Source organism: Symphalangus syndactylus, chromosome 8, assembly GCF_028878055.3.
Source record: "Symphalangus syndactylus isolate Jambi chromosome 8, NHGRI_mSymSyn1-v2.1_pri, whole genome shotgun sequence".
Lineage (NCBI taxonomy): Eukaryota > Metazoa > Chordata > Mammalia > Primates > Hylobatidae > Symphalangus > Symphalangus syndactylus.
Window position 1 is genome coordinate 52,925,346 of NC_072430.2, and position 24,826 is coordinate 52,950,171.

The 24,826-nt window shown below is 43.3% G+C and overlaps 1 protein-coding gene across 2 annotated transcripts in view; it reads left to right on the forward strand.

Moving 5' to 3' along the window:
* ESR2 (estrogen receptor 2) overlaps window positions 1-24,826 on the forward strand; it is a 78,974-nt gene that overhangs the window by 50,280 nt on the left and 3,868 nt on the right. The window contains exons 9-11 of one of the 2 annotated variants that reach the window (XM_055289135.2): window positions 5,798-5,931; window positions 20,261-20,441; window positions 22,093-23,744. In XM_055289135.2, the coding sequence (XP_055145110.1) occupies window positions 5,798-5,931; window positions 20,261-20,441; window positions 22,093-22,279 (502 nt within the window). In that variant the 3' untranslated portion in view covers window positions 22,280-23,744. Of the gene's footprint in view, window positions 1-5,797; window positions 5,932-20,260; window positions 20,442-22,092; window positions 23,745-24,826 lie in introns of those variants that run through there. The other variant, XM_063644520.1, reaches the window with a different exon arrangement.

A 24,826-nucleotide genomic window follows, 5' to 3' on the forward strand; every position in this document is an offset into this window, starting at 1 on the left:
ACTATTTCATTCCTGGGTTTTAGTACAATTAACTCTCCACTCTCCCATTTCTCTGTATGCGTTCTTTAATTCCTGTAATTGTGTGTATACATTACTATAAGTGGACACAAATCCTAGAAAAATATTAGGCCTACCTTTTAGTTAATAGAAAAAAAGTTATTTTTCTTAAAAATTATTTCTAATAGACTCACACTGCCTTTATAACTTAAGTGAAAGTATTATGTTTTACAACATAAATCTAGTATATTTGATTGAGTATAGAAGAGGAATTCTTGGGAATTGTAAATGCATTCACATTGAGCAGGCATTTTTTTTTTTTTTTTTTGGAATAACTACTGGTGTTTATTTGTTGTTGTAATTTCTAGTAGTTTTTATTTGTTTGTTTGTTTTTTGTTTTTGAGATGGAGTCTTGCTCTGTCACCCAGGCTGGAATACGATGGCATGATCTCAGCTCACTGCAATCTCCGCCTCCCAAGCTCAAGTGATTCTTGGGCCTCAGCCTCCTGAGTAGCTGGGATTACAGGCATGTGCCACTACACCTGGACAATTTTTGTATTTTTTTTTTTTTTTTTTTTTTAGTAGAGACGGGGTTTTACCATGTTGGCCAAGTTGGTCTCGAGGTCCTGGCTTCAAGTGATCCCCCAACCTCAGCCTTCCAAAGTGTTGGGATTACAGACGTGAGCCACCACGCCCAGCCTACAGTCTCTAGTATTTTTAACACATTAACTTTTTGAAGTCTGGAACTTGAAGTCGTTTTTTTCTGTTTTTTTTTTTTTTTGAGACGGAGTCTCGCTCTGTCCCCCAGGCTGGAGTGCAGTGGCGCGATCTCGGCTCACTGCAAGCTCCGCCTCCCGGGTTCACGCCATTCTCCTGCCTCAGCCTCTCCGAGTAGCTGGGACTACAGGCGCCCGCCACTACGCCCGGCTAATTTTTTTGTATTTTTAGTAGAGACAGCGTTTCACCGTGGTCTCGATCTCCTGACCTCGTGATCCGCCCGCCTCGGAACTTGAAGTCTAAGATAGGTCAGTTACTTAGTCCTCTCTTATACAGATGAATATACTTTTATGTAATAGGTATATTTATAGTGGAGTTGCTCATTCAAAAAGTCAGGAGTCATGCTCCATAGAGTTCTATTACGACTCTTTTTTGCAAAGTGAAGTGATCATCTTCAGCAGAAGACAGTTATTTTCAAATGGTGTGGATTGTCCTAGCAGAGTTTCTTCAAGCGGTAATATGGCTGAATAAACAGTGAATACAACTAACAGTTGCCCATTTGTGGATACTGAAACTATAATTTCTGTTTCCCTTTATTCTTGTTGAGGTGTCTGCAACAAGAAAACTTGTGTCTACTGAGGATGAGAGGGAAATCTAGTTACTTCAGCTTATTTCTAAGCATTTAGTTTTTCTTTTACTAACCACTAAATTAATCATAAATTCATGTGAAGATCTACAGAACCTGATTGTCTACTTGCTCAAAAAAAAAATCACATATGCAAAGACATTTTTCTGTCCTTAGTATCAATAGGCAACTGACTAATGTTAAATTATTAGTCAGAGGAAGTTTGTATCTGGGCTTGGATCCCATTGTGGACATTTGCAGAGAGGTCCATAAAATTGTATATGTATAAATGTCTTGAGTTTACATTCACATTCGTTATTTGTATGCTAAATTCCTTCAAGATAGCCACCAAATTTTCAATTCCCAATTTTAATTTACCCTTTGTACATAAGTAATTTCACTTCAGTTATTAAGTCCTTTTTATGTTCTAAGCCTTAAACACTCCCTGCCATTGCCATACACACAGAGGTAAACCATGGTCTGTACCCAGGTGTGTGCTGCGAACAGATATATATGTATATGTATGTATGTATGTATGTATCTATCTATCTATAGATATAGATATATATATCTATCTACACACACACACACAAAATAGTGTACCCCAAAGGGAGGCCCACTCATTCAACATTTTGTGTTGTATTAAACAATATTCTTCTTTAGGCCAGGCACGGTGGCTCACGCCTGTAATCCCAGCACTTTGAGAGACTGAGATGGGTGGATCACCTGAGGTCAGGAGTTCGAGACAAGCCTGAGCAACATGATGAAACTCCTCTTTACTAAAATTACAAAAATTAGCTGGGTGTGATGGCAGGTGCCTGTAATCCCAGCTACTTGGGAAGCTGAGGCAGGAGAATTGCTTGAACCCAGGAAGTGGAGGGTGCAGTGAGTCGAGATCACGTCATTGCACTCTAGCTGAGGAGACAGAGCCAGATTCCATCTTAAAAAAAAAAAGCAATATTCTTATTTTATAAAGAGTGATTATTGGCTGGGCTCGGTTGCTCACGCCTGTAGTCCCAGCACTTTGGGAGGCTGAGGCGAGTGGATCACTTGAGGTCAGGAGTTCAAGACCAGCCTGGCCAACATGATGAAACCCCTTCTCCACTAAAAATGCAAAAATTAGCCAGGCATAGCGGTGCGTGCCTGTAATCCCAGCTACATGGGAGGCTGAGGCAGGAGAATCACTTGAACCCAGAAGGTGGAGGTTGCAGAGAGCAGAGATCATGCCACTGTACTCCAGTCTGGGCATCGGACTGAGACCCTGTCTCAAAAAAAAAAAAAAGTGATTATCAAGTAATAAAATTGATATGGTTTGGCTCTGTGTCCCCAGCAAATCTCATCTGAAATTGTAATCTCCACGTGTCAAAGGAGGGACCTGGTGGGAGTGATTGGATCGTGGGGATGGTTTCCCCCATGCTGTTCTCATAAGAGTGAGTTCTCATGGGAGCTGATGCTTTAAAAGTGTTGGGCAGCTCCTGGCTGTCTCGCTCCATCGCTCTCTCTCCTGCCTCCATGTAAGATGTGCCTTGGTTTCCCTTTGCTCTCTGACATGATTGTAAGTTTCCTGAGGCCTCCCCAGCCATGCAGAACTGTGAGTCAGTTAAACCTTTTTTCTTCATAGATTACCCAGTCTCAGGTAGTGCTTTATAGCAATGTGAAAATGGACTAATACAAAGATATTCCATGTTATTACTGATTTTATTTAGTAGTTTATGGACAGATAGTGTGCAAAAATAAATTTCCTGAGTAGGTCAGTTGGGTTGATACACTGTTTCAATATTTTAACATTCAAATCATATACCCTGTTTTTGTTTTTGTTTTTGTTTTAGAGACAGGGTCTCACTCTGTGGCCCAGGCTGGAGTGCAGTGGTGCCATCACAGCTTACTGCAGCCTCGGGCTCCTGGCCTCAAGTGATCTTTTCCCTCAGCCCCCTGAGGAGCTGGGACTATAGGTGTATGCTACCATGCCTGGTTTATTATTATTTTGTAGAGAAAAGGTCTCTCTATGTCGCCCAGGCTGGTCTGGAACTCTTGGCCTCAAGTGATCCTCCCACTTTGGCCTCCCCAAAGCATGGGGATTACAGACATGAGCCACTGTACCCAGCCAGTCCTGTCTTTAAATCAACTCTTTTAACCCTGTCCTAATTTCTTACTCATAATTCAGTTTCAATCTAAAATTATAAAATAAATAAAATAGATGTCATTAATTTACTTTAGAGTCTTTCCTAACTTTGTTCTGTATAACTCATCTGAAAGACCTTTACTGGGCTGTTATTTACGATGTCTTATACTTTATTGCCCCTTCATTTCTCATTTATTTTGTAGAAATGTATTTGGTTTCTGCAGACTGTGGAGTGAATAAAAATATTCTAACTTTGCCACCCCTTGAATGAAATGGTTGACTGTCACGCCTGCTTAAAAAGAAAGTAATCAGACCTAGTTCTTCAGACTTTAGAAATTAACTTAGAAATTAACTTTTCCATGAGGTATGTATGGTCTGATTACTGTGAGTGACAGCCTTTATCAGGGTTTAAAATACCTCAGTATGCAAACCCTCCCCCGGTTTTTGAAACATAAATTTGCAGTGAAAATGTCATATATTTTAATGAGGAAACGATACCAATTTCCATATTTAGGAACTAAGGCACAGGTACTTCTGGAAAATAGGATTGATTTCAGGGGGGTCCCCTTACCATACCACTTGGGGAGGGGTATGTGTGAGTGTGTGTGTGTGTATGTGTTGTGCATGTGTGTATAATCCCACATCAGCACAGAAGAATAAAGAGATAAACTATCAATGCAGGAGTTGGTGGAATTTTTTTTTTTTTTTTTTTTTTGCCCCATAGAGATATTTTCAAACTAGCTTTCCATAGTATCAAATGTCCCCAAGTCCAACAGTAACAATTTCCAATAATTAATTGTCCGCAGGCAGGGTGATTCAGGTGTTTTTTGTGTTATCTCTGTGCAGGGCTTGTGTTGTCCTTACTGGATGCCTGCATCAGGTTGCCTGGGAAAGCCTGGAGCTGGGGAGGTGGAAAGATGAGGCTTCCTGTAGATTTGGCACTCTTTGCCCAGTGCTCTGGATTCTCTAAGATGGCCTTTTCCTATGAGTGACTTCCGGGGGGCACTGGTGTTTTGTCACTTAACCTGTGTACTTACGGAAAATTGCAGGTGTTTACAGAATTTACGATTTAGTAAATTTAGTAACTTAGTAATGCTCATATGCCAAAGTGAGCAATTTGCATGCTTGTAGCTCTGTGTGAGCAAGTCTGGGTGGGCGAGTGTGAATGCTTCGGAATGCAGGATCCCGGTGAGTGCCATGTACAGCAGCTAATGGGAAAGACTTCTGCACGACTGGTGTATCCGGTGGTGTCAGAGGCTCTTCCCTGAAATACTGCCATCACTGGAAATGCCCTGAGTTTGGGGAAGGAGGAGGGGAGCAGCCAGCTCTTTGAAGACCTCAAGGCCCCTTCAGGGGCTGCTAGAGACTAAAAATGGAACTCGCATAAACCCATTGCCCTTTCTGTGTGCTGCAGGCTTTTGGGAGCAAACGGTGATTTTGTGACAAAATCATCTAACTGCTTGTCAAGGACTTCCAATAACCCTGTGACTGGTAATAATAGAGTGTTTTGGGGGAGCAGTGAGGGGCAATAACGTGTGTCTGGCTGGAGTGAATAGAAGCTGGTATTTTCCAGATCAAGTAATTTTCTTCCAAAGTATATTTAAACATTTATTCCTACAAGTAGTGCGCCAAAGAATTTTGATTAGATGGCTCAAAGTTTAAAGATAATCCTTGCTTGAAGATAATCCCTGGCAAGTCAAAAATTTTCCCCACCTCCATGTATACCTTCTTTTCCTGATTCTAATCCATCTTCTCTAATTGTGATGTCTTTGTCATATTCAGCTTTTTCAAATTACAGGTAAATGTCTTAGTTGCTACACCAGTTTCTAAGTGACCACCAGGAAGTGAGAGTTAAGCCCTAGATACAGAGTTTTATTCTTGGGATATTTGCTTCTGTGACACACAGTCTTCCTCATTAATACTTCCCGATGGGAACGTGAAATGTCTCATTTTGAAATACGTGTCATATCTGGGGCTGGTTGACTGACATGGGTTTGATTGAAAGCAATCAATAGGAGTGGTATTGCTGTAAGAAAACATTTGGTGAAAACGTAGAAGGAAAATATTCCAATGCACATTTTTGCCTAAATAATATTTATTCGTATATTTACTTTAGGGATTTATAGGAAATGGCCTATCTTCTTTATATGAAGACAATTCTAGTAATTTCATATTGTTGGGTGTGGTCTCATTAACACCCTGTTGTAGTTAAAATGATATTATCAGATGAACATGTTACAAGATGAAACTTGAGATTAAAAATAACACATTCCTTATTGTTTTTTTGATGGTTTCCTGAAGCTATGTTCCTTAAATTTCCAAACGAACTTTTGTAGGGATGAGGGGAAATGCGTAGAAGGAATTCTGGAAATCTTTGACATGCTCCTGGCAACTACTTCAAGGTTTCGAGAGTTAAAACTCCAACACAAAGAGTATCTCTGTGTCAAGGCCATGATCCTGCTCAATTCCAGTAAGTAATCACACAGCTGGGCCATGTTTTATCGGGGAGAGATGATGTTTCTACAACTAGCATGATATTAAGAAGAATGTTGAACTTTTATTTTATTTGAAAAGGGTAAAATGGTTTCCTTTTGGACTTTGTTTTTATTTTGATAGCGATTTAAACTGTAGGTAACTTTTGGACATAAATTACTCATTAAATGAATGACTGGCAATCAATTTAAAAGTAGCTCAAGCCACTTGCTGGAAAAGAAAAAAAAAGAACTTTAAATTGTTTATCTTTTAAACTTTTTTCAGTGCTCACACAGACACTTTACATGGTTGGCATGCATTTATACTTACGTTTGGGGTCCTACTTTTTTACAGATTCATTCATTCAGTAAAGATACAATCCTACCCTCAAATAGCTCACAGTTTAGGCAGGGAGGGAGAGAAAACAAATCCTTAAAAATAATGATTTCTGTGCTATGATAAAGTCTACACAAAGTACTACGGGAAAGTAGGAGGAGAGTTGTTGGAGTTATTGCAGAAGGGAATGATTGAACAAATCTTCAAGAAAGAGCAGAGGGAAGTAGGTATGACTTTAAAATGCGGTGCTGAAGATTAGAAACTGCTGCCTGGGCTTTGGGCAGCTTAGAAGAGGTTCAGGCAGGGGAGTGTCATGCACAGATATGCGATATAGAAAGGTCACTCTGGCTTCCATGTGGAGGACTAGAAAGGGCAGAGACTGAAGCCGGGGGCCCATTAGAGGCAATGAGAGCCTGAACTGACATTGCGGCGTGAGGTCAGGGAGCAAGAGACTTGACTTGAAGGAAAAGTGGGAGGTAGAGGAGGGAAATAAGGTGTCTAGGATATGCAGATGGTTTCGTTTTGTTGGTTTTTTCTTATATAAATAATATCTGATTATTGTAAATAGACATTCAAATGAGAAAAACATACAAGGAAGAAAATAAAATCATCAGGAATACCTGCCCTCAAAATAACCACCATAACTTTGGTGACCATTCCTTTCTTTTCTTTTCTTTTTTTTTTTTTTTTTTTTTGAGACAGGATCTTGCTCTGCTGCCCAGGCTGGAGGGCAGTGGCATGATCATAGCTCACTGTAACCTAGAACTGAGCTCAAGTGATCCTCCCACCTTGGCCTCACAAATATCTTGGAATACAGGTGCATACCACCAGACCTGGTTAATTAAAACAATTTTTTTTTTTGTAGAGACAGAATCTTGCTGTGTTGCCAGAGGCGGCCTTGAACTCCTGGCCTCCAGCAGTCCTCCCACCTCAGCCTCCCAAAGTTCTGGAATTTACAAGCATGAGCCACTGCGCGCAGTCTGTGTCTTGTTTTTCACTTTTCTTTTTGAGACAGGGTGTCACTCTGTTGCCCAGGCTGGAATGCAGTGGCACGATCATGGCTTACTGCAGTTCCGACCTCCTGGGCTCAAGTGATTCTCCCACCTCAGCCACCTGAGTAGCTGGGACCATAAGCATCTGCCACCACACCTGACTAATTTTTGTATTTTTTGTAGAAGTGAGGTCTCCCTATGTTGGCCAAGCTGGTCTCAAACTCCTGTATTTTTTTTTTTTTTTTTTTCAAAATGCTGTGAAACCATTCTGGGTCAACTAGGAGAGATCTAACACAATCTTTGAAATGAGGGCATTATACTAAATTGTTCAGCCATTTCTCTGTTATTGAATATCCAGTTCCTCTTCCTTTTTAACCATTATAAACATTACTGCAATAGATAGAGATGTGTTATTTTGTATGAATTTCTAAGTTTCTGGATGGTTGTCACACTGGTCAGTTCACGATCTACCTGGTATCTAAGCCAGCTGCTCTAGCAGATATTGATGGCTTTGCTTAGCCATTTACTCTTGTCGGGCCTTTAGGTTATTGATTTTTTTCTTCCTCGAACACTGTGTGTATCCAGGTTTTAATGTTCACCTGAAGACTTACAGATATCTCTATTTGGACAACATATTGGGCTTTATTTATCCAATCTTAAGAGTTTGATGCTTGAAACAACAGGGATATATCAGATCATATTATACTACGGTCTTTTAAATCAGCCAAAGTAGCGGTTCCTGAAGCCAAGATTCAATGCAGAATTCACTGTGGTCACGTTTCCAGCTGCCTCTTGATCTGGGGCCAGCTGACCTTCATACATGTCTTCTCTTACAGACTCTTGGATGTTGGCACTAGTTTTTTTTTGTTGTTGTTGTTGTTGTTTTTTTTTTTTTTTGAGACAGCGTCTCACTCTGTTGCCCAGGCTGGAGTGTTAAGGATAGTTACTTTTGTAAAATATAACAAAAATGAATTATGAGAAAAATAAAAGTGCAAAATACAAGTCCTAGTTTATAATATTATTAGTTATCACATTCAACTGATTTAAAATTACTCTGTTGATTGCTAAAAAAGTTTCTAAATGCTTACACTCAATTTCTACCCATCTCTTTGTAAATGGGCAACAGACCATACATTAGCTCTGGAGAGAGCACAGGGTACTGTCCAGGAGTTGTTTGGATCTAGGGTGGAGGGTGAGGTTAGCCCCTGAAGAACTGGGTGAGGGAGAATGAAGAAGGAATCTGAAGGTACAGAGACCTGGAAGACAACCTTTGAGCATTTCCTAGTTGAGTCTCAATCTGGCCTTACCTGCCTAACAGGTCATTTCCCCTGCACCCAACGCACCCTTCCCTGTTTATTGTTCCCATTCACCTTTTACAGAATAACATGAGGGCCCAGCTTATACTGATGATTATGTTGATGTGCATATAAGGAAAGTCCAGCCAGGTTTTTTTTTTTTTTTTTTTTTGACAGAGTCTTCCTGTTGGCCAGGCTAGAGTGGAGTGCAGTGGTGCAGTCTTGGCTCACTGAAACCTCCACCTCCCAGGTTCAAGCGATTCTCAAGCGATGCCTCAGCATCCCAAGTAGCTGGGATTACAGGTGCATGCCACCATGCCTGGCTAATTTTTGTTTTTTTAGTAGAGATGATATATTAGTCTGTTCTCACACTACTATGAAGAAATACCTGAGACTGGGTAATTTATAAAGGAAAGAGATTTAATTGACTCACAGTTCAGTATGGCTGGGGAGGCCTCAGGAGACTTACAATAATGGCGGAAAGTGAAGAGGAAGCAAGATACCTTCTTCACAAGGTGCCAGGAAGGAGAAGTCCCAAGCAAAGGCAGAAGAGCCCCTTATATAACCATCATATCTTGTGAGATCTCACTCACTGTCATGAGAACAGCATGGGGGAAACTGCCCCCATGATTCCATTACCTCCACCTTGTCTCTCTCTTGACACATGGGGATTATGGAGATTACAATTCAAGATGAGATTTGGGTGGGGACACAAAGCCTAACCATGTCAGACAGGGTTTCACCATGTTGTCCAGGCTGGTCTTGAACTCCTGGCCTCGAGTGATCCGCCCACTTTGGCCTCCCAAAGTGCTGTGATTACAGGTGTGAGCCACCACATCCAGCCCACCAGCCAGGATATTGGAAATTGATCAAGGAATAACATCAACTCTTTCTGATCTTTTCCAAACCACCTACCAACATTACCTCACATAGGTGCTGCCATTTCTGTCAAAGGGAGGATCTGCTTGAAGAGTACCTTCCCATCTTGGCAATAGAAGATCATCAAATGCTAGATGACGGGGCTTCTCTCTCTTTCAGAAATAATTTAGAACTCTCTTCTGTGCAGGAAAGTGCTTCTCAGAAAGCAGTGTTTGCTTGTTGTTACAACACTTTACAGTATAAAGCCTTCTGTTTGGCAAAGCTCCTTATAGGCATTTTAGCCTCCCAGACATCATATTGTGTTGTTGTCAAAGCTAGACGCAGCATCTGTGCAAATGGGAAAGATGAAGGCTACAGCATTCCCCTGCAGCATGACAGAACTGCCACATTGAGAGAATTACAGAAGGCGAGGAAGACATGTGATGTAATTACCACTTGTGGCGGTAAATGAATAAAATTTGTTTACAGTAAATCCAAGTTTAAGAAATCTTTTTTTGTGTGTGTGAGACAGAGTCTTGCCCTGTTGCCCAGGCTGGAGTGCAATGGTGTGATCCTGGCTCACTGCAACCTCCGCCTCCTGGGTTCAAATGATTCTCCTGCCCCAGCCTCCTGATTAGGTGGGATTACAGGCACCCACCACCATGCCTGGCTAATTTTTGTATTTTTAGTAGACATGGGATTTTACCATGTTGGCCAGGCTGGTCTGGAACTCCTGACCTCATGATCCGCTTGCCTCGGCCTCCCAAAGTCCTGGGCTCGCGCCCGGCCAGAATTCTTCTTTTAAGGAAGTTCCTTTCTTTCTTGGTAGTTATAACAATTGTCAAAATAAATTGATCCTGTTCAGCATTGCTATGGAGAAAATGGGACAATTTTCACTGCTAGGATAAGTGAGTCTTTTCTATGCTAGGTTTTAAGGGTTTGTAAGTACAGGCTTTTTTCTTATGGATTATTTGTGGTATTTAAATTTAAAAGAAAAATAGGGATGGAATCTGCCTCCCTGTCTTAAAATTTAAAACCCTGACAGAATATATAAAACAGATATTGGACAATGGACAACAGTGATCCCCAGGAGGAGGGACACAAATGAGGAGAGCCCTTTGATTGTCCAGTTTACTGCCTGGAGCCAGTTTCCAGGTTGCAAAGCAGGGATGGGTGTATTAGGTTTCTCCAGAGAAACAGAACCAATAGGATGGATAGGTAGGTAGGCAGATAAATGAGAGAGGATTTATTATGAAAACTGACTTGAACAATTATGAAGGTTGAGAAGTCCCATGATATGCATCTGCATGCTAGTGAACCAGGGAAGCCAGTAACACAGCTCAGTGTAAATGGAAAGACCTGAGGACTAGGGAGCTGGTGATGTAACCCTCAGTTTGAAATTGAAGGCTTGAGAAACTGGGAGGCCACTGGTGTGAGTCCCAGAGTCTGCAGGCTGGAGAACCTGGAGTTCTGATGTCCAAGGGCAGGAGAAAATGGGTGTTCCAGCTCCGAGAGGGAGAATTCTCTTCCTCTGCCATTTCGTTCTATCTGGGTGCTCAGCCAATTGGATGGTGCCTGCCAACATTGGTTAAGGGTAGATCTTCCTTACTTAGTCCACTGTTCTTTTTTTTTTTTTCTTTTGAGATGAAGTCTTGCTTTGTTACTCAGGCTGGAGTGCAGTGGTGCCATCTTGGCTCACTGCAACCTCCGCCTTCTGGGTTCAAGCGATTCTCCTGCCTCAGCCTCCAGAGTATCTGAGATTACAGGCATCTGCCACCACATCTGGCTAATTTTTTGTATTTTTAGTAGAGATGGGGTTTCACCATGTTAGACAGGCTGGTCTCGAACTCCTGACCTCAAGTGGTCCACCCACTTTGGCCTCCCAAAGTGCAGGGATTACAGGTGTGAGCCACTGTGCCTGGCCTTAGTCCGCCGACTCTAATGCCAGTCTCTTCCTGGAACACTTTCACAGACATACCCAGAAATAATGCTTTATCTGCTATCTGGGTATCCCTTTATCCAGTCAAGTTGACACCTAAGATTAACCATCACAAAGGATAACCCAAATAGACACCAGTGATCCCCCTTGGTAGCAAGGCAGCTAGGACTTGGAGGGGACAGTACTGAATGGGAAAGAGCTGCACACAGAATTTTGGAGATCTATGGAGAGTCCTCTTCAAGTCTTCAGCTGAGTGCTGATCTGCCCATGCTTATGAGGATACCAAGGACAGGGAAAGAACCATCAGAAAGGAGTGGGCGAAACAATCCCTAGAGTTCACACAGGGCCAGGAACAGTTCACATTCTCACCAGCCAGTGGGAAAAACCTTGCAGTTCACTGGGCACTGGGCACTTCTCAGCCTTCCTATAGTATTCAGAAGGTTATTGCCTCAGTAGTGGGCCTAGACTAAAAGCCATTATGATCCTACCAAACAAAACTTAAAAGCAAGCCTGGAGGATCAAACAATTGCTAAGTGATTTAACTGCATCCCAGCACAAAGCTCAAGAATAGAGACACATCCCATTTCATTGCACGTTGCTTTATTGTGCATCACAGATACTGCATGTTTTTACATATCGAAGGTTTGTGGCAACCCTGCATTGAACAAGTCTGTCGGTACCATTTTTTCCAACAGCATGTGCTCACTTTATGTCTGTGTCAGATTTTGATAACACTTTGCAATATTTCTAACTTTTTCATTATATCTATTATGGTGATCTGTAATCAGTGATTTTTGATATTGTAATTGTTTTGGGGTGCCACAAACTATGCCCATATAAGATGGCAAACTTAACCTATAAATTTGTTCTGACTGCTCCACCAACTGATGGCCCCACCACCATCTGGAATTCTGGGAGAATTCTACCATGCATTTGAGGAATGAATAATACCAAGTGATATGGTTTGGCTCTGTGTCCCCACCCAAATCTCATCTCATAGTGCCCATAATTCCCACATGTTGTGGGAGGGACCTGGTGGGAGATGATTGAATCATGGGGTTGGGTCTTTACTGTGCTGTTCTCATGATAGTGAATAAGTCTCACAAGATTTGATGGTTATATAAAAATGGGAGTTTCCCTGCACAAGCCCTCTTCTCTTGCCTGCCGCCGCGTGAGATTTGCCGTTCACCTTCTGCCATGATTGTGAGGCTTCCCCAGCCATGTGGAACTGTAAGTCCAATAAATCTCTTTCTTTTATATATTGTCCAGTCTTGGGTATGTCTATCAGCAGTGTGAAAATGGACTAATACACCAAGTTTACACATACTCTTACAGAAAATTGAACAGCATGGAATGTTTTCCAACTCATTCTGTGAGGCCAGCATTACTCTGATAGAACACCCAGACTAACATACTGGAAGAAAAGAAGACAACAGACCAATTTCCCTCATGCATGTATATGCAAAAGTTCTCTAAATTTTTTTTTTTTGGTAATTAGAATCCAATACCGTATTAAAAGAATAGCACATCATGAACAAGCAGAATTTTCGGGAATACAAGCTTTCTTTAACATTTGAAAATCAATCAATCAAAATTCACCATATTAACAGAATAATAATGAAAAACCATATGATTTTTTTTTCTTTTTTCTTTTTTTTTTTTTTTTTTGAGACAGTCTCACTCTCCGCCCAGGCTGGAGTGCATTGGTGCTATCTCAGGGCTCACTGCAACCTCTGCCTCCTGGGTTCAATCAGTTCTCCTGCCTCAGCCTCCCGAGTAGCTGGGATTATAGGCGCCCGCCACCGTGCCCAGCTAATTTTTGTATTTTTGGTAGAGATGAGGTTTTACCACGTTGGCCAGTCTGGTCTCAAACTGCTGACCTCAGGTGATCCACCCGCCTTGGCCTCCCAAAGTGCTAGGATTACAGGTGTGAGCCACTGCGCCTAGCCATGATTATCTTAATAGACGCAGACAGCATTTGACAAAATCCAACATCCACTCCTGCTAAAAACACTGTACAAACAAGGAATAGAAGGAAACTTCCTCAATGCATTAAAGGGCACCTATGAAAATCCTACAGTTAATATTATACTTAATCACAATCAGGAACAAAGCAAGTATGTCCACTGTCCTTAATTCTATTCAACATTTTACTGTTCTACGCAGTGCAATAAGGCAAGAAAAGAGGTAAAAGGCATCAATATTGGAAAGGTAGAAGTGAAACTCTTTATTTAAAAACATGATAATCTATGTAGAAAGTCCTAAGGAGTCTAAAAAATGAGAATTTAGCAAGTTTGTAAGGTGTAAGGGCAATATATATAAATCAATTGTATTTCTGTGTGGCAGCAGTGAACAATTGGAAATTGAAATGAAAAACCAATACCATTTACAATAGCATCAGACATTGCGAAACCTTGGGAATTAACTTGCAAAAGATGTGAAACCTGCACACTAAACACTGCAAAATATAGCTGAAGGAAATTAAAGAAATCCTGAATAAATGGAGAGAGATGTTAATGGATCATAAGATTCAGTATTGTTTTCAATCCTCCCACAAAATGATCTATAGATTCAAACTGATAAAAATCCCAGGAGGCTTTTTGGTAGAAATTGATAAGCTGATTCTTAAAATCATGTGAAAATGCAATGGACCTAGAATAGTCCAAATAACTTTGAAAAAGAACAAACTTGGAGGACTTACACTACCTGATTTCAAAGATAATGTGGTATTGATGTCAAGAGAAACAAATAGATCAATGGAACAGAGAGTCCAGAAATAATCTATACAACTACAGATGGTCCTCAATTTGGGATGGGGTTATTTCCCAAGAAACCCATCTTAAGTTGAAAATGTTGCTAGTCAAAAATATACTTAACACACCTAAACTACTGAACATCATAGCTTAGCCTAGCCTATCTTAAATGTGTTCAAAATACTTATATTACCCTGCAGTTGGGCAAAAATCATCTAATATAAAGCCTATTTTATAATAAAGTAATGAATATTTCATGTAATTTATGGGATACTGAAAGTTACTGTACTGAAAAATGAAAAAACACAATGGTTGTGTGTGTACTGGAAGTACAGTTTCTACTGAATGCAAAAAATTGCAGATGAGTGTGTTCATTATCTTGGTTGTGGTGATGGTTCCACTGTGTATATGTATGGCAAAGTACATCAAATCGTACATGCAAAATATGTGCAGGTTATTGCATGTCAGGTATACCTGAATGAATCTGTAAACAATGTAATGAAAACAAAACAAAAAGATTAAGAGAGCAAAGTTTGTAGGCTAAATGGAAAAGAGATACCACCAAGCAGGGAACCAAATAAAGCACAGGGTGGAGGCCCTGGAGGATAAGGGTCAGGAGAGGAGAAATGGGGCAGGTCTCTTAAGTCAAAAGCCTGCGAACTTCTCTATCCCATGTTAGGATAGCAGAGTTCCCAAGCGCTGCATTTTGGTTGCTGCTAGATGGCCTTGCCAGGCTAGATAAGCATTGGCCTGCCTGACGATGGTCTCCTGCATAGTTTGGCCTCCTGTTTTCCTGTGTATGTGACATGCTCAAGTTAGGATTATGTCACTCAATCACATCTGCAGTGGTACAGCACACTAGCTGGCCAGGTCGGGGTTTGTCAGTAGTCATGTTTTAAAAGCTGCCCATTTCTGGGTTATGCATATCTACTAATAATGGCTGTAATATGGAATGGAAATTAACTGTGTCATCCAGCTAAATTTCAGCTCAGTTTCTGGTATGTATATCAATGACTTCTAAATACTAAGGATGTCAAAATGATTTAGATACAACGCTTTTGGTCTAGAATGGGATATACACTCAAATAGTTAATCAAAGGTCTGATCCTTGACGGGCTTAAGTGGAGAGGCACATATTTCTCTCCTGGGGAGGCAAGGGAAAGGACCACGACATTCTGTCTCAGCCAATCCTCTTCCACTATGCATATATAGGACGTGTGGTACTTGGAATTCCTGTATCATACTTAGCCTTTGATATGGCTCTTGAGAGTAAGAGACAACAGAAAAATGTTGCATTTAACAACCTGTTACAATGCTTGTTAGAGTGTTTTTATAAACTCTAAGGTGTTATGCAAGTGTCATAGTTAATAAAATAGCCTATCTAACACCCAACAGAGAGACTGGCCATCTTGCCACCCAAATCCACCCTTGGATAGAATTAGAGGGGGTATGGAATTTAGGAATTAGAGTGTAATTAATTACATCGATTATCCATAGTCTTTAAAATAGTTTAAATTAGAAACAAGTCTATTTAAACAGTTTTAAGATTTACAAAGGATGAAACTTTTCATTAAATGAAAGAAATAGAGGGGTTAAGCCAGGAAATACTGTTTTACATTAAGAAAATTATTAAGAGACATTGGCTTAAACCCTGGTTCCCTCTGAGTTTATAGGGAGAGTTCCCATGGAGTGGGTGGGTGGAGAAGACAAAGACACAGAGGGATGCTGATGAGGAAAGATGCGGAGGTCCTTTTCTGTTGACCGAGAACGCTGGGGCAAAGCACAGTTGAACAGCAGCCTGCGGCCTGACACCATGGCACCTTTTGAGTCCCATCTGCCCTCAAGTGCTGGGGGCAGGAGGTGGTGACAGAAGGTGTGGGTCATGGCCGGAAGTTCCTTTCCTCAAAGCAAACAAGCAAACACCACATACGGCTCCCCAAAGCCAGGACTTCTTTCCTTTGGTCAGTATTCTGGGACTTCTATTAACACATTAGATTTTTCTCATTTATTTGCCTTCAATCAAGGAAAGCTTATGTTTTCATCCTTTGAACAAATCAGACGTGGCAAATCTTGAAGGAGGGGTGGCTGTCCCCCACCACTGTGCTGCTCAGAATGTCATCAGGTGGGCTGGTGAGAGGAGCACACAACTGTTCCCAGCTGATAAAGGGGAGAGAAGATTGTGTCCTTGATTTTATTTCACTTTCTTTGGTATGTGTGGGGCATGGTGCCAAGATCTTGTTTTTTAAACTACTTCAGTTTCATGAAAAGTGATTTAATTTTGTTCTACAGTGAATCCTAACTGATGTTTTTACTTTTAGGGGGTGGAGAGGGTGCTACATTTTTGTTGTTTTCTGTGCCTGACTGGGCAGGGCTTTGGATCTTGTCCCTTGCCCCACCCTGCCCAGGGCCTGCCACTTAGCAAGTACTCTGTAGATATGTGTTTGATGAGCAAGGGCCCGAGCATGGATGCCTGAGGTGCAGGCACGGCACTGCTGGCTGGAGAGCCAGGCAGCAGCAGCATGGGTATTCTTCAGCACAGTTCCTTTCCGGGAGGGTATTTCTTTTCTATGTGATCAATGAGAACAGGAGTCCCCAGGATAATTTTAATGTAGGTCTTTTCGTATATAAACTGCCCCCCTACCCCGCCATATGTAAAATGGATTTAGCATATGCCTTTCCAAAAATGCAGTGCCTCACCTCCCCAAACCGCTGTGGCTGATGGACTCTGGGCCCCAGGTGGAGCTGTGCTGCCCCCACAGCCTGCAGAAGGCCCGGGGTCTGGCCTTGGCAATGACTGTGGTTCGTGAAGTGGGTAACACAATGACATATACATGTTCTCCGAGGGGAACCTTCGTTGCACACAGCCCAGGGAATTTATGTTATTGTAATTTTGGTTCTGAGGCATTCTTTTATTATTATTACTATTATTTTTAGTAACAGCTTTATTGTGATATAATTCATCTACCATATAATTTATCCATATTAAGTATACAGTTCAATGTTTTTATTCACGGTATGTGGTGCAACCATCACCACCATCAATTTTAGTATATTTTCTTTTTTTTTTTTTTTTTTTTTTTTTTTTGAGAGGGAGTCTCGCTCTTTCACCCAGGCTGGAGTGCAGTGGCGCGATCTCGGCTCACTGCAGTCTCCGTCCCCCGGGGTTCACGCCATTCTCCTGCCTCAGCCTCCCGCGTAGCTGGGACTACAGGCGCCCGCCACCTCGCCCGGCTAATTTTTTTGTATTTTTCAGTAGAGATGGGGTTTCACCGTGTTAGCCAGGATGGTCTCGATCTCCTGACCTCGTGATCCGCCCGCCTCGGCCTCCCAAAGTGCTGGGATTACAGGCGTGAGCCACCGCGCCCGGCCAATTTTAGTATATTTTCATCACCTGAAAAGAAACATCATGCTTCTTAGCCATCATTTCCCACTCCCTATCCCCCCCACAGCCCTAGGCAACCACTAATCTGCTTTTCTGACTCTATGGATTTGCCTATTCTAGACATTTTATTATAAATGGAATCATACATGTGGTCCTTTGTGTCTGGCTTATTTTGCTTAGCCTGATGTTTTCGAGGTTCATCTCGATCAGTACCTCATTCCTTTTTGTAGCTGAATGCTATTCCACTGTATGGATAGACCACATTTTGTTGAGCCATTCATCAGTGAGTGGACATTCCACTTTTAGGCTGAGTTATGCTGCTATGAACATTTGTGTATAATCTGAGGATTTGTTTTTATATTTTCAATCTTTGTCACTTTGAACTGAGACATGTACAGGCACACAATTTTGGCTCCTTTTGGAATTCCCAGACATAGTATTGCTTGATGGCAGCGGAAGTCCATGGAGCACGTCATGCAGCTGAACAGACTACAGGGTAGTTAAAAGGAAGTACTTGTTTATGCAGATGGGGTTAATTTTAGGGAAAGTAAGCTTGAAATAATTTTCTCTGTACTTTTGATAATTTTCTGTGTGTATCTAAAACATACATTAGCATGCATATTTACCATTTCAAATATGATGGTGTGTTTGGCTAAAAAAATAAGGGTCTGGCTGGGCACAGTGGCTCACGCTTGTAATCCCAGCACTTTGGGAGGCTGAGGCAGGCGGATCACAAGGTCAGGAGTTCGAGACCAGCCTGGCCAGCATGGTGAAACACCGTCTCTACTAAAAATACAAAAAATTTGCCGGGCATGGTGGCGCACGCCTGTAATCCCAGCTACTAGGGAGGCTGAGGCAGGAGAATTGCTTGAAACTGGGAGGCGGAGGTTGTAGTGAGCTGAGATCGTACCACTGCACTCCAGGCTGGGTGACAGAGTGAGACTCTGTCTCAAAAAAAAAGAAAAAAAAAAAAAAGATCTGTGCCCTCAAAGCACTCATGTCCAGTCTTGCTGAGGGCAGAAGGGTGGCTGTGGGGTATGTGTGGGGACAAGGCAGATATTCCAGCATGTGGGGCAACGTGGTGCCTCTGCTGGGGATGAACAGGGCACTGTCAGAGCATCAGGGGACACCTCAGACCAGACTTAGGGTGGGATGGCAGGGAGGTTGGGGGAAGCTTCCAGAAGGAATTTCATGACCAGGTTGGAATCTACAGGAGGAATGGGTATAAATGAGCAAGAGAATCAGGGTAGAGAAAGAGGAAGGAGAGAGTTTCCAAGCAGCAAGTTGAGCATGTTCGGAGCATCACATGTTCAGGGAGTTGAGAGGGGGACTCAAGGCGGAACTGCAGATGAGAGGAGCAGGGAGGGTCCTGGTACCTCTGATAGCTGCACCAGGTAGTTTGGACTCTATCCTATGAGCTGAGAAGTCATTAAAGGGAGCCCCATGAGCAGATCTGCATTTTGGCCTCTCAGAAGGGGACACATGGGGTCAATGGTGGGGTCTTGTTTCCCCTGCAGTGGGAGGGCAAGTCATCTCTGGGGTGACAGTGGGAGGTTTGAGGCTGTGGGGGGATTCTGGAAGAACCAGTGTGGAGAACAAAGTGAGCACAGGGATTGGAGAAGCAGCTTCAGGGCTATTGAAAAGATGAATATTTTAAATCCGTATCATCACACATTATGGAGGTCCCTAGGGATGTGGCAAAGCACTACACTTACATAATTGAGCTTCAGAATGTCCCTTGCCTTAACTGAGTTAAACTTAGTTGAATTGAGCTGCCTTAATTGAACTTAAAGTGCCAATAAAAATAGAGAACAAAAACTGCCAAAACAAATTCTGTGGATGCTGGAGCACCAGCCATCATCAGTCTCATGACAGCCAAGACTCAGCAGCTCCCTGGTTGATTTCACATATTTATTCTTGCTTTGAAATGGAAAGCCTGGAAGAGAAGCTAATTATTAAAGGGAATCAAGGAGTCAAGCAGGGGTCGGGGGGAGGATATTTATCTGAGCTGTTAATTTGCTGCCATTGGGATGCCACAGTATCTCAGTCCTAGAGTTGGAGGGGAGTTAAACACAGGGCAGGGCAGGATGGGGGAGGCAGCCTACCCAGGACGTGGCTGTGGGGACCTAAGCAGATGTGTTCCTGCATGCGTTGCTCAGTAAGGAACTGAGGCTCAGAGAGCTCCAGATGGTGGCTAGAAAGTAGGTCTGTCTGACTCCAAATCAGTGGTCTTTCTGCCCCAGCCAGGTGCCACTCAAGTGAGATGCAGAGGCGGCAGCAGGGGCCCTGCCATGGCTGTCCGGGGCACGTGGTACACACAAGGAGGTGGCAGAGGAGGCTTCATCACATTGGCCATTCCTTTGTTTATTAAACTCCCTTTAGATGGGGAGCCCTCCGTGGGGCTAAAAGTAAAATTAATCTCACCTTCTGACCATCTCTGTATCTGTTGCTGCAGATGAGAAACACCATGTAATGGTTTCAGGAGACTAGATATACTCGCCATGGCAAGGCCACAATTATGGGCCTGATGGGCACTTCAGGTGGCAATTTAGTCTGTCTGTATTAGGCCAGGCTTCTCTTCTAGCTCTGTGATGGGGCTGGCTCTCAGGGAAGAGCCCCTGGGAGGGGCAAGACCATGCTTATAAGGTCCTGCCACACATGCAGCTGTCAAAGCAACCTAGATCACCTTGGCGCAGGCGCACGGAACAGCTGAGCACACGACTTCCGCTCTTTGCTCAGAGCAATGACTTGTGGTTTTTATTCTTTGTCCAGATATGTACCCTCTGGTCGCAGCGACCCAGGATGCTGACAGCAGCCGGAAGCTGGCCCACTTGCTGAACGCCGTGACCGATGCTTTGGTCTGGGTGATCGCCAAGAGCGGCATCTCCTCCCAGCAGCAATCCACGCGCCTGGCTAACCTCCTGATGCTCCTGTCCCACGTCAGGCACGCGAGGTACGCGCCCTCGGGAGCTGCTCCCCTCGGGCGTGGGATGGGATTATGTGCTCAACGGAGGGTGAAGTGATTTGGGAAAAGTGTCTGCAAGTTAAGGAAAATGAATGCCTGAAAGGGAATGGGGGGATTTGTCAGTTCACACACCTGTAAACAAAGATGGGCACAGAGTGGGCATGGAAGGAATGTCACGTGGTATCTTACAGGATCTGCATGGCAGCCAGTGGTGGCTCATCGGTTTCTCAGTTGCTGGGGTTTATAGCCTGTTTATGGAGTCCTAAAAGGGGCAGTTCCTCCCCTAACATGAACTGCCACCCCTCTTTACACCACCCAGGGCTGAGGCCCTGAGGTCCCTTTTTGTGGAGAGGCTAAGACCCGCTCTCCTAGATGGCCCCTCGAGCTGGTGATGTGAAGAAGTGCACAAATGCTTCCCTAAGAGTTGTTCTTTCGGTGGCATCAGGAAATTAAGGATAAGACTTAAGAGAAGTGGTGGACCCAGCAGATTTAGGAAGGCAGGGCTGTAGGTAGGGCATGTTTCTGATCAGGAAATGTAATTGTGTGTGCTGATGAAGAGGGTGTGCAGTGATGGCTACTGTTGGTACAATGATGCTCAGTGCTTGGTGTCACCCAGGATGAGGGTAGCCTTGCCCTGGAGCTGGAGGAGGGGAGGGGAGGATGGAAGGTAATTAACTGGTCACTGAGGAGGCAGGTCTAAAGGCTGTGGGGAAGGACAATACACACCTCGAGAATCTCGAGAGATGAAGACCTCTGCCTTTCCCCTTTAATGATTACTCAGCATACAGCCATTTGCAGAACAGATCCTGTGTTTGTAGATTCCTTCATTGTAAATTTATCTGCTTGCTAAAATTTATTTGTAACCCCAAAATCAATATTCGTGGTGTTTTTGAGGTCATGAACAGAGTGGCAGAAATTTTGAGTTGCCCTTTATGCACAGTCCCAGCTGAGATGGAACAAGCAGCTGCTCTCCTACTGTCAACAAGTGTCCTTTACTTGGTCTACTTAGTGCCATGGTTTTACATTTTTGTGCCTTTGTTGAGTGACTTCACTATTTAAAATGGCCCCCTGGTGTGGTGCTGAAGAGCTGTCTAGTGTTCCTTGGCGTGAAAAAGCTGTGATGTGCCTTATGGAGAAAGTATGTGTTAGTTAAGCTTTGCTCAGGTGTGAGTTATAGTGCTGTTGGCCATGAGTTCAATGTTAATGAGTCAATGGTATTTATCACATAAGGCATCTTTAGAAAGAAACACACATAAAACAAGGTTTTGTGTTGATCAGCTGATGAAGATGTGGCCAGAGGCTTGCAGGAACCTAAACCTGTATTTCCCCTGGGAGTGAGGATTCAGTGTTCACAGTGACTTTACGGAACATAATTACCGCAAATAATGAGAACTGATTGTCCTATGTGCCAGGCCATTGTAGGTGTGTGGTGGGACACAGAGGCTGACAAGACATCGTCCTTGCCCTTGAGCCTAAATTATCAGGAGGAGCGGGATGCACGAGCCATGGATAAATGGGCTGGGGGAAGAGTGGGGTTAGGGGTGGGGTAGACTGGCTCTGAGCAGAGAGCTGGGGAAGGCTTCGGTGTTCCTGTGGCTGCCTCGGAGGAGGGAATCTCAGCACCTTTTTGTCCCCATAGTAACAAGGGCATGGAACATCTGCTCAGCATGAAGTGCAAAAACGTGGTCCCAGTGTATGAACTGCTGCTGGAGATGCTGAATGCCCACGTGCTTCGCGGGTGCAAGTCCTCCATCACGGGGTCCGAGTGCAGCCTGGCAGAGGACAGTAAAAGCAAAGAGGGCTCCCCAAACCCACAGTCTCAGTGACGCCTGGCCCTGAGGTGAACGGGCCCACAGAGGTCACAGGCTGAAGCGTGAACTCCAGTGTGTCGGGGGCCTGGGCTTCATCTTTCTGCTGTGTGGTCCCTCATTTGGTGATGGCAGGGTTGGTCATGTACCATCCTTCCCTCGACCTCCCCAACTCCCAGGAGTCAGGGTGAGGAAGCCACAGTTTTCCTTGTTAGCAGAGGGCACATTTGAATGCAGCGTTTCCACACTCAATGGCCTCATAGGATCTCAATGTGATCTTTCTTACTTTCCATCTTCCTTCCTCCCCTTTGTGAAACATCTTAAAGGTTTTGGAACGAATGGTGGAAATCTGACTTGGAAGGGCTGCGAATCAAAGGGGAGAGGAAGTGACACGCTTACAGAAGTGGGCTAACCCTTCTTGTGCAGCACACACACTACCCTTCCCTTTGAGAGTTGACCTTTGCTCTTTTCTGGACCGCTTGATTGTAAGATTGAAAACCCCTGTGACAACTGCGTCCTTACCTCCCAGGCCTGTGGGGACTGATCATATCATGACGCTTATTCTGTCAAAGGCCAGAGGGACTGTGGTCAAGCTGGGATGCGAGTCACGTTCTCTCCCTGACCTTGCTACCAGCTGCACACAGATTCATCCCTCTTGATTTGTATTCGCAGAGCCTGCCAATAATTTGGGGTATGTGTGTATGAGCATGCGATCATTTTCATGGAGGACTGTGGGAGATACAAATCTCCCTGCTGCTGGAGCTGCCCTTCCTTAAACCTGTTGTCCCATGGGGCCAGCGTGGGTACTGGAGAAAGGCTGTGTTTGCAGGAATGGGGTTCTCTCCTGTGAGTGTGGGTGACAGCCACAGTGTTTCCCCAGGGCACTGTGGATGCAGTTTCCATCTTGTACAACCTCATAAGTAGCAGCCACAACTGCCACATCAGCCACCCCAAGTAGTCAGGGACACTTTGGGCTGTGGATGTGCGCGGCGTGCTGTTTTGTGGATGGATGAGTAGCTATGCACCCCAGCGTGTCAGCTCTGGGGCCACACTGGATAGTCTTGATGAGTATGCCCCTTGAACAAGACCCAGTTTGTGAACTGTCCTTAAACAGAAATATTTAGGGATAGTTATTTATAGCAAGAAAGAATTCTTTTACACTTGAGAGCTCTTTTAAAAATATTTTCTTATTGGAAAATTTATATGGTGGGCTGGGTGAAAAACAGTAAAAATATTAGTTCTTATTCCAAGTGGAACATAAATAGGACATGAAGAAGGGCACCTCTGAAATGATAATTTTAACTCACTTTTTAAAAGATTTTGAAATTTTCAGTTTTGGAAACACAGTGAATGTGCAAAATGAGTAACAGCATACTTTGGAAGCCAGCAATTAAATAATCATGTTTCATTATTGCAGTAATGTTTTAAACAATTACCTTGTGATATGATATTAAATATATTTTCTTTTTGAAAATATGTTCACTTTGGGTAGCACATCTTGTATTTACTAAGTCATTAGGAAGATTACATTCAGTGTTACCAAGACTGGTTTTTGCTAGTAAGACCTTGAATAATCCGTAATTTTGATACTGGTGCAATTTTACTAAAAGTTGAGCTTAGCTGTTTCAGAAACGCTTGGACAAGTACCTAGAGAACACACTGATGTCTGTGTTCTGAGGCAGTTTGAAGTTATTCTTAGTGACTCAGTGTTACAGCCTTAGTAAGATTTAGTACAGGCAAGATAAGCTTGGTTTCATAGGAACCAGGGAACCAGTGTTCGTGTCAGCTTCCTTCCTCCTGGTCAGCCTAGAATCCCCCACTCCCAATAGAGGGGTTTGGAAGCTGGAGAGTAGGAAGTAAGAGGCAAAGAAGGCAGCCTTCTACAACTCATTATCTGCTAGTGAAATTCTATTAAATGTATTTTTAAAAGAGATGACCAGGTAACAAAAACATAAAAAACCAAAACAAGGCCAGATGTGGTGGCTCACGCCTGTAATCCCAGCACTTTGGGAGGCCGAGGCGGGCAAACCACTTGAGCCCAGGAGTTTGACCCCAGACTGGGCAACATGGAGAAACCCTGTCCTACAAAAGATGCAAAAATTAGCCAGGCATGATAGTGCAGGCCTGTAGTTCCAGCTACCTGGGAGGCTGAGGTGGGAGGATCACCTGAGCCTGGGGAGAACAAGGCTGCAGTAAGCCAAGATCGTGCCATTGCACTCCAGCCTGGGTGACAGAGGGAGACCCTGTCTCAAAAAAAAAAAAAAAAAAAAAAAAATTGCCACGGAATATAGATATAATTTTTTTTTTTGGAGAGTAGATCTTAAAACAGAGTTCACTTCTTCTCCTGGGAGTGAACTGGCAATGGCAATCCCTTTAGAGCCTCGAGTGGGCAGTCTCAGGAGCACCACACAGTGAGTTTCCAGCTGAGCTATTCTCACCGAATCTCGCTCTGTTCTCACGGAACCCCTCTGTCAGGCCTGTCTCATAGTCACTGCCCACCAGGACTGACTACAAACGATTTGACCGTAAAATAGTCTTGAAGGGATTTTTCTCAAAAAATTAAGG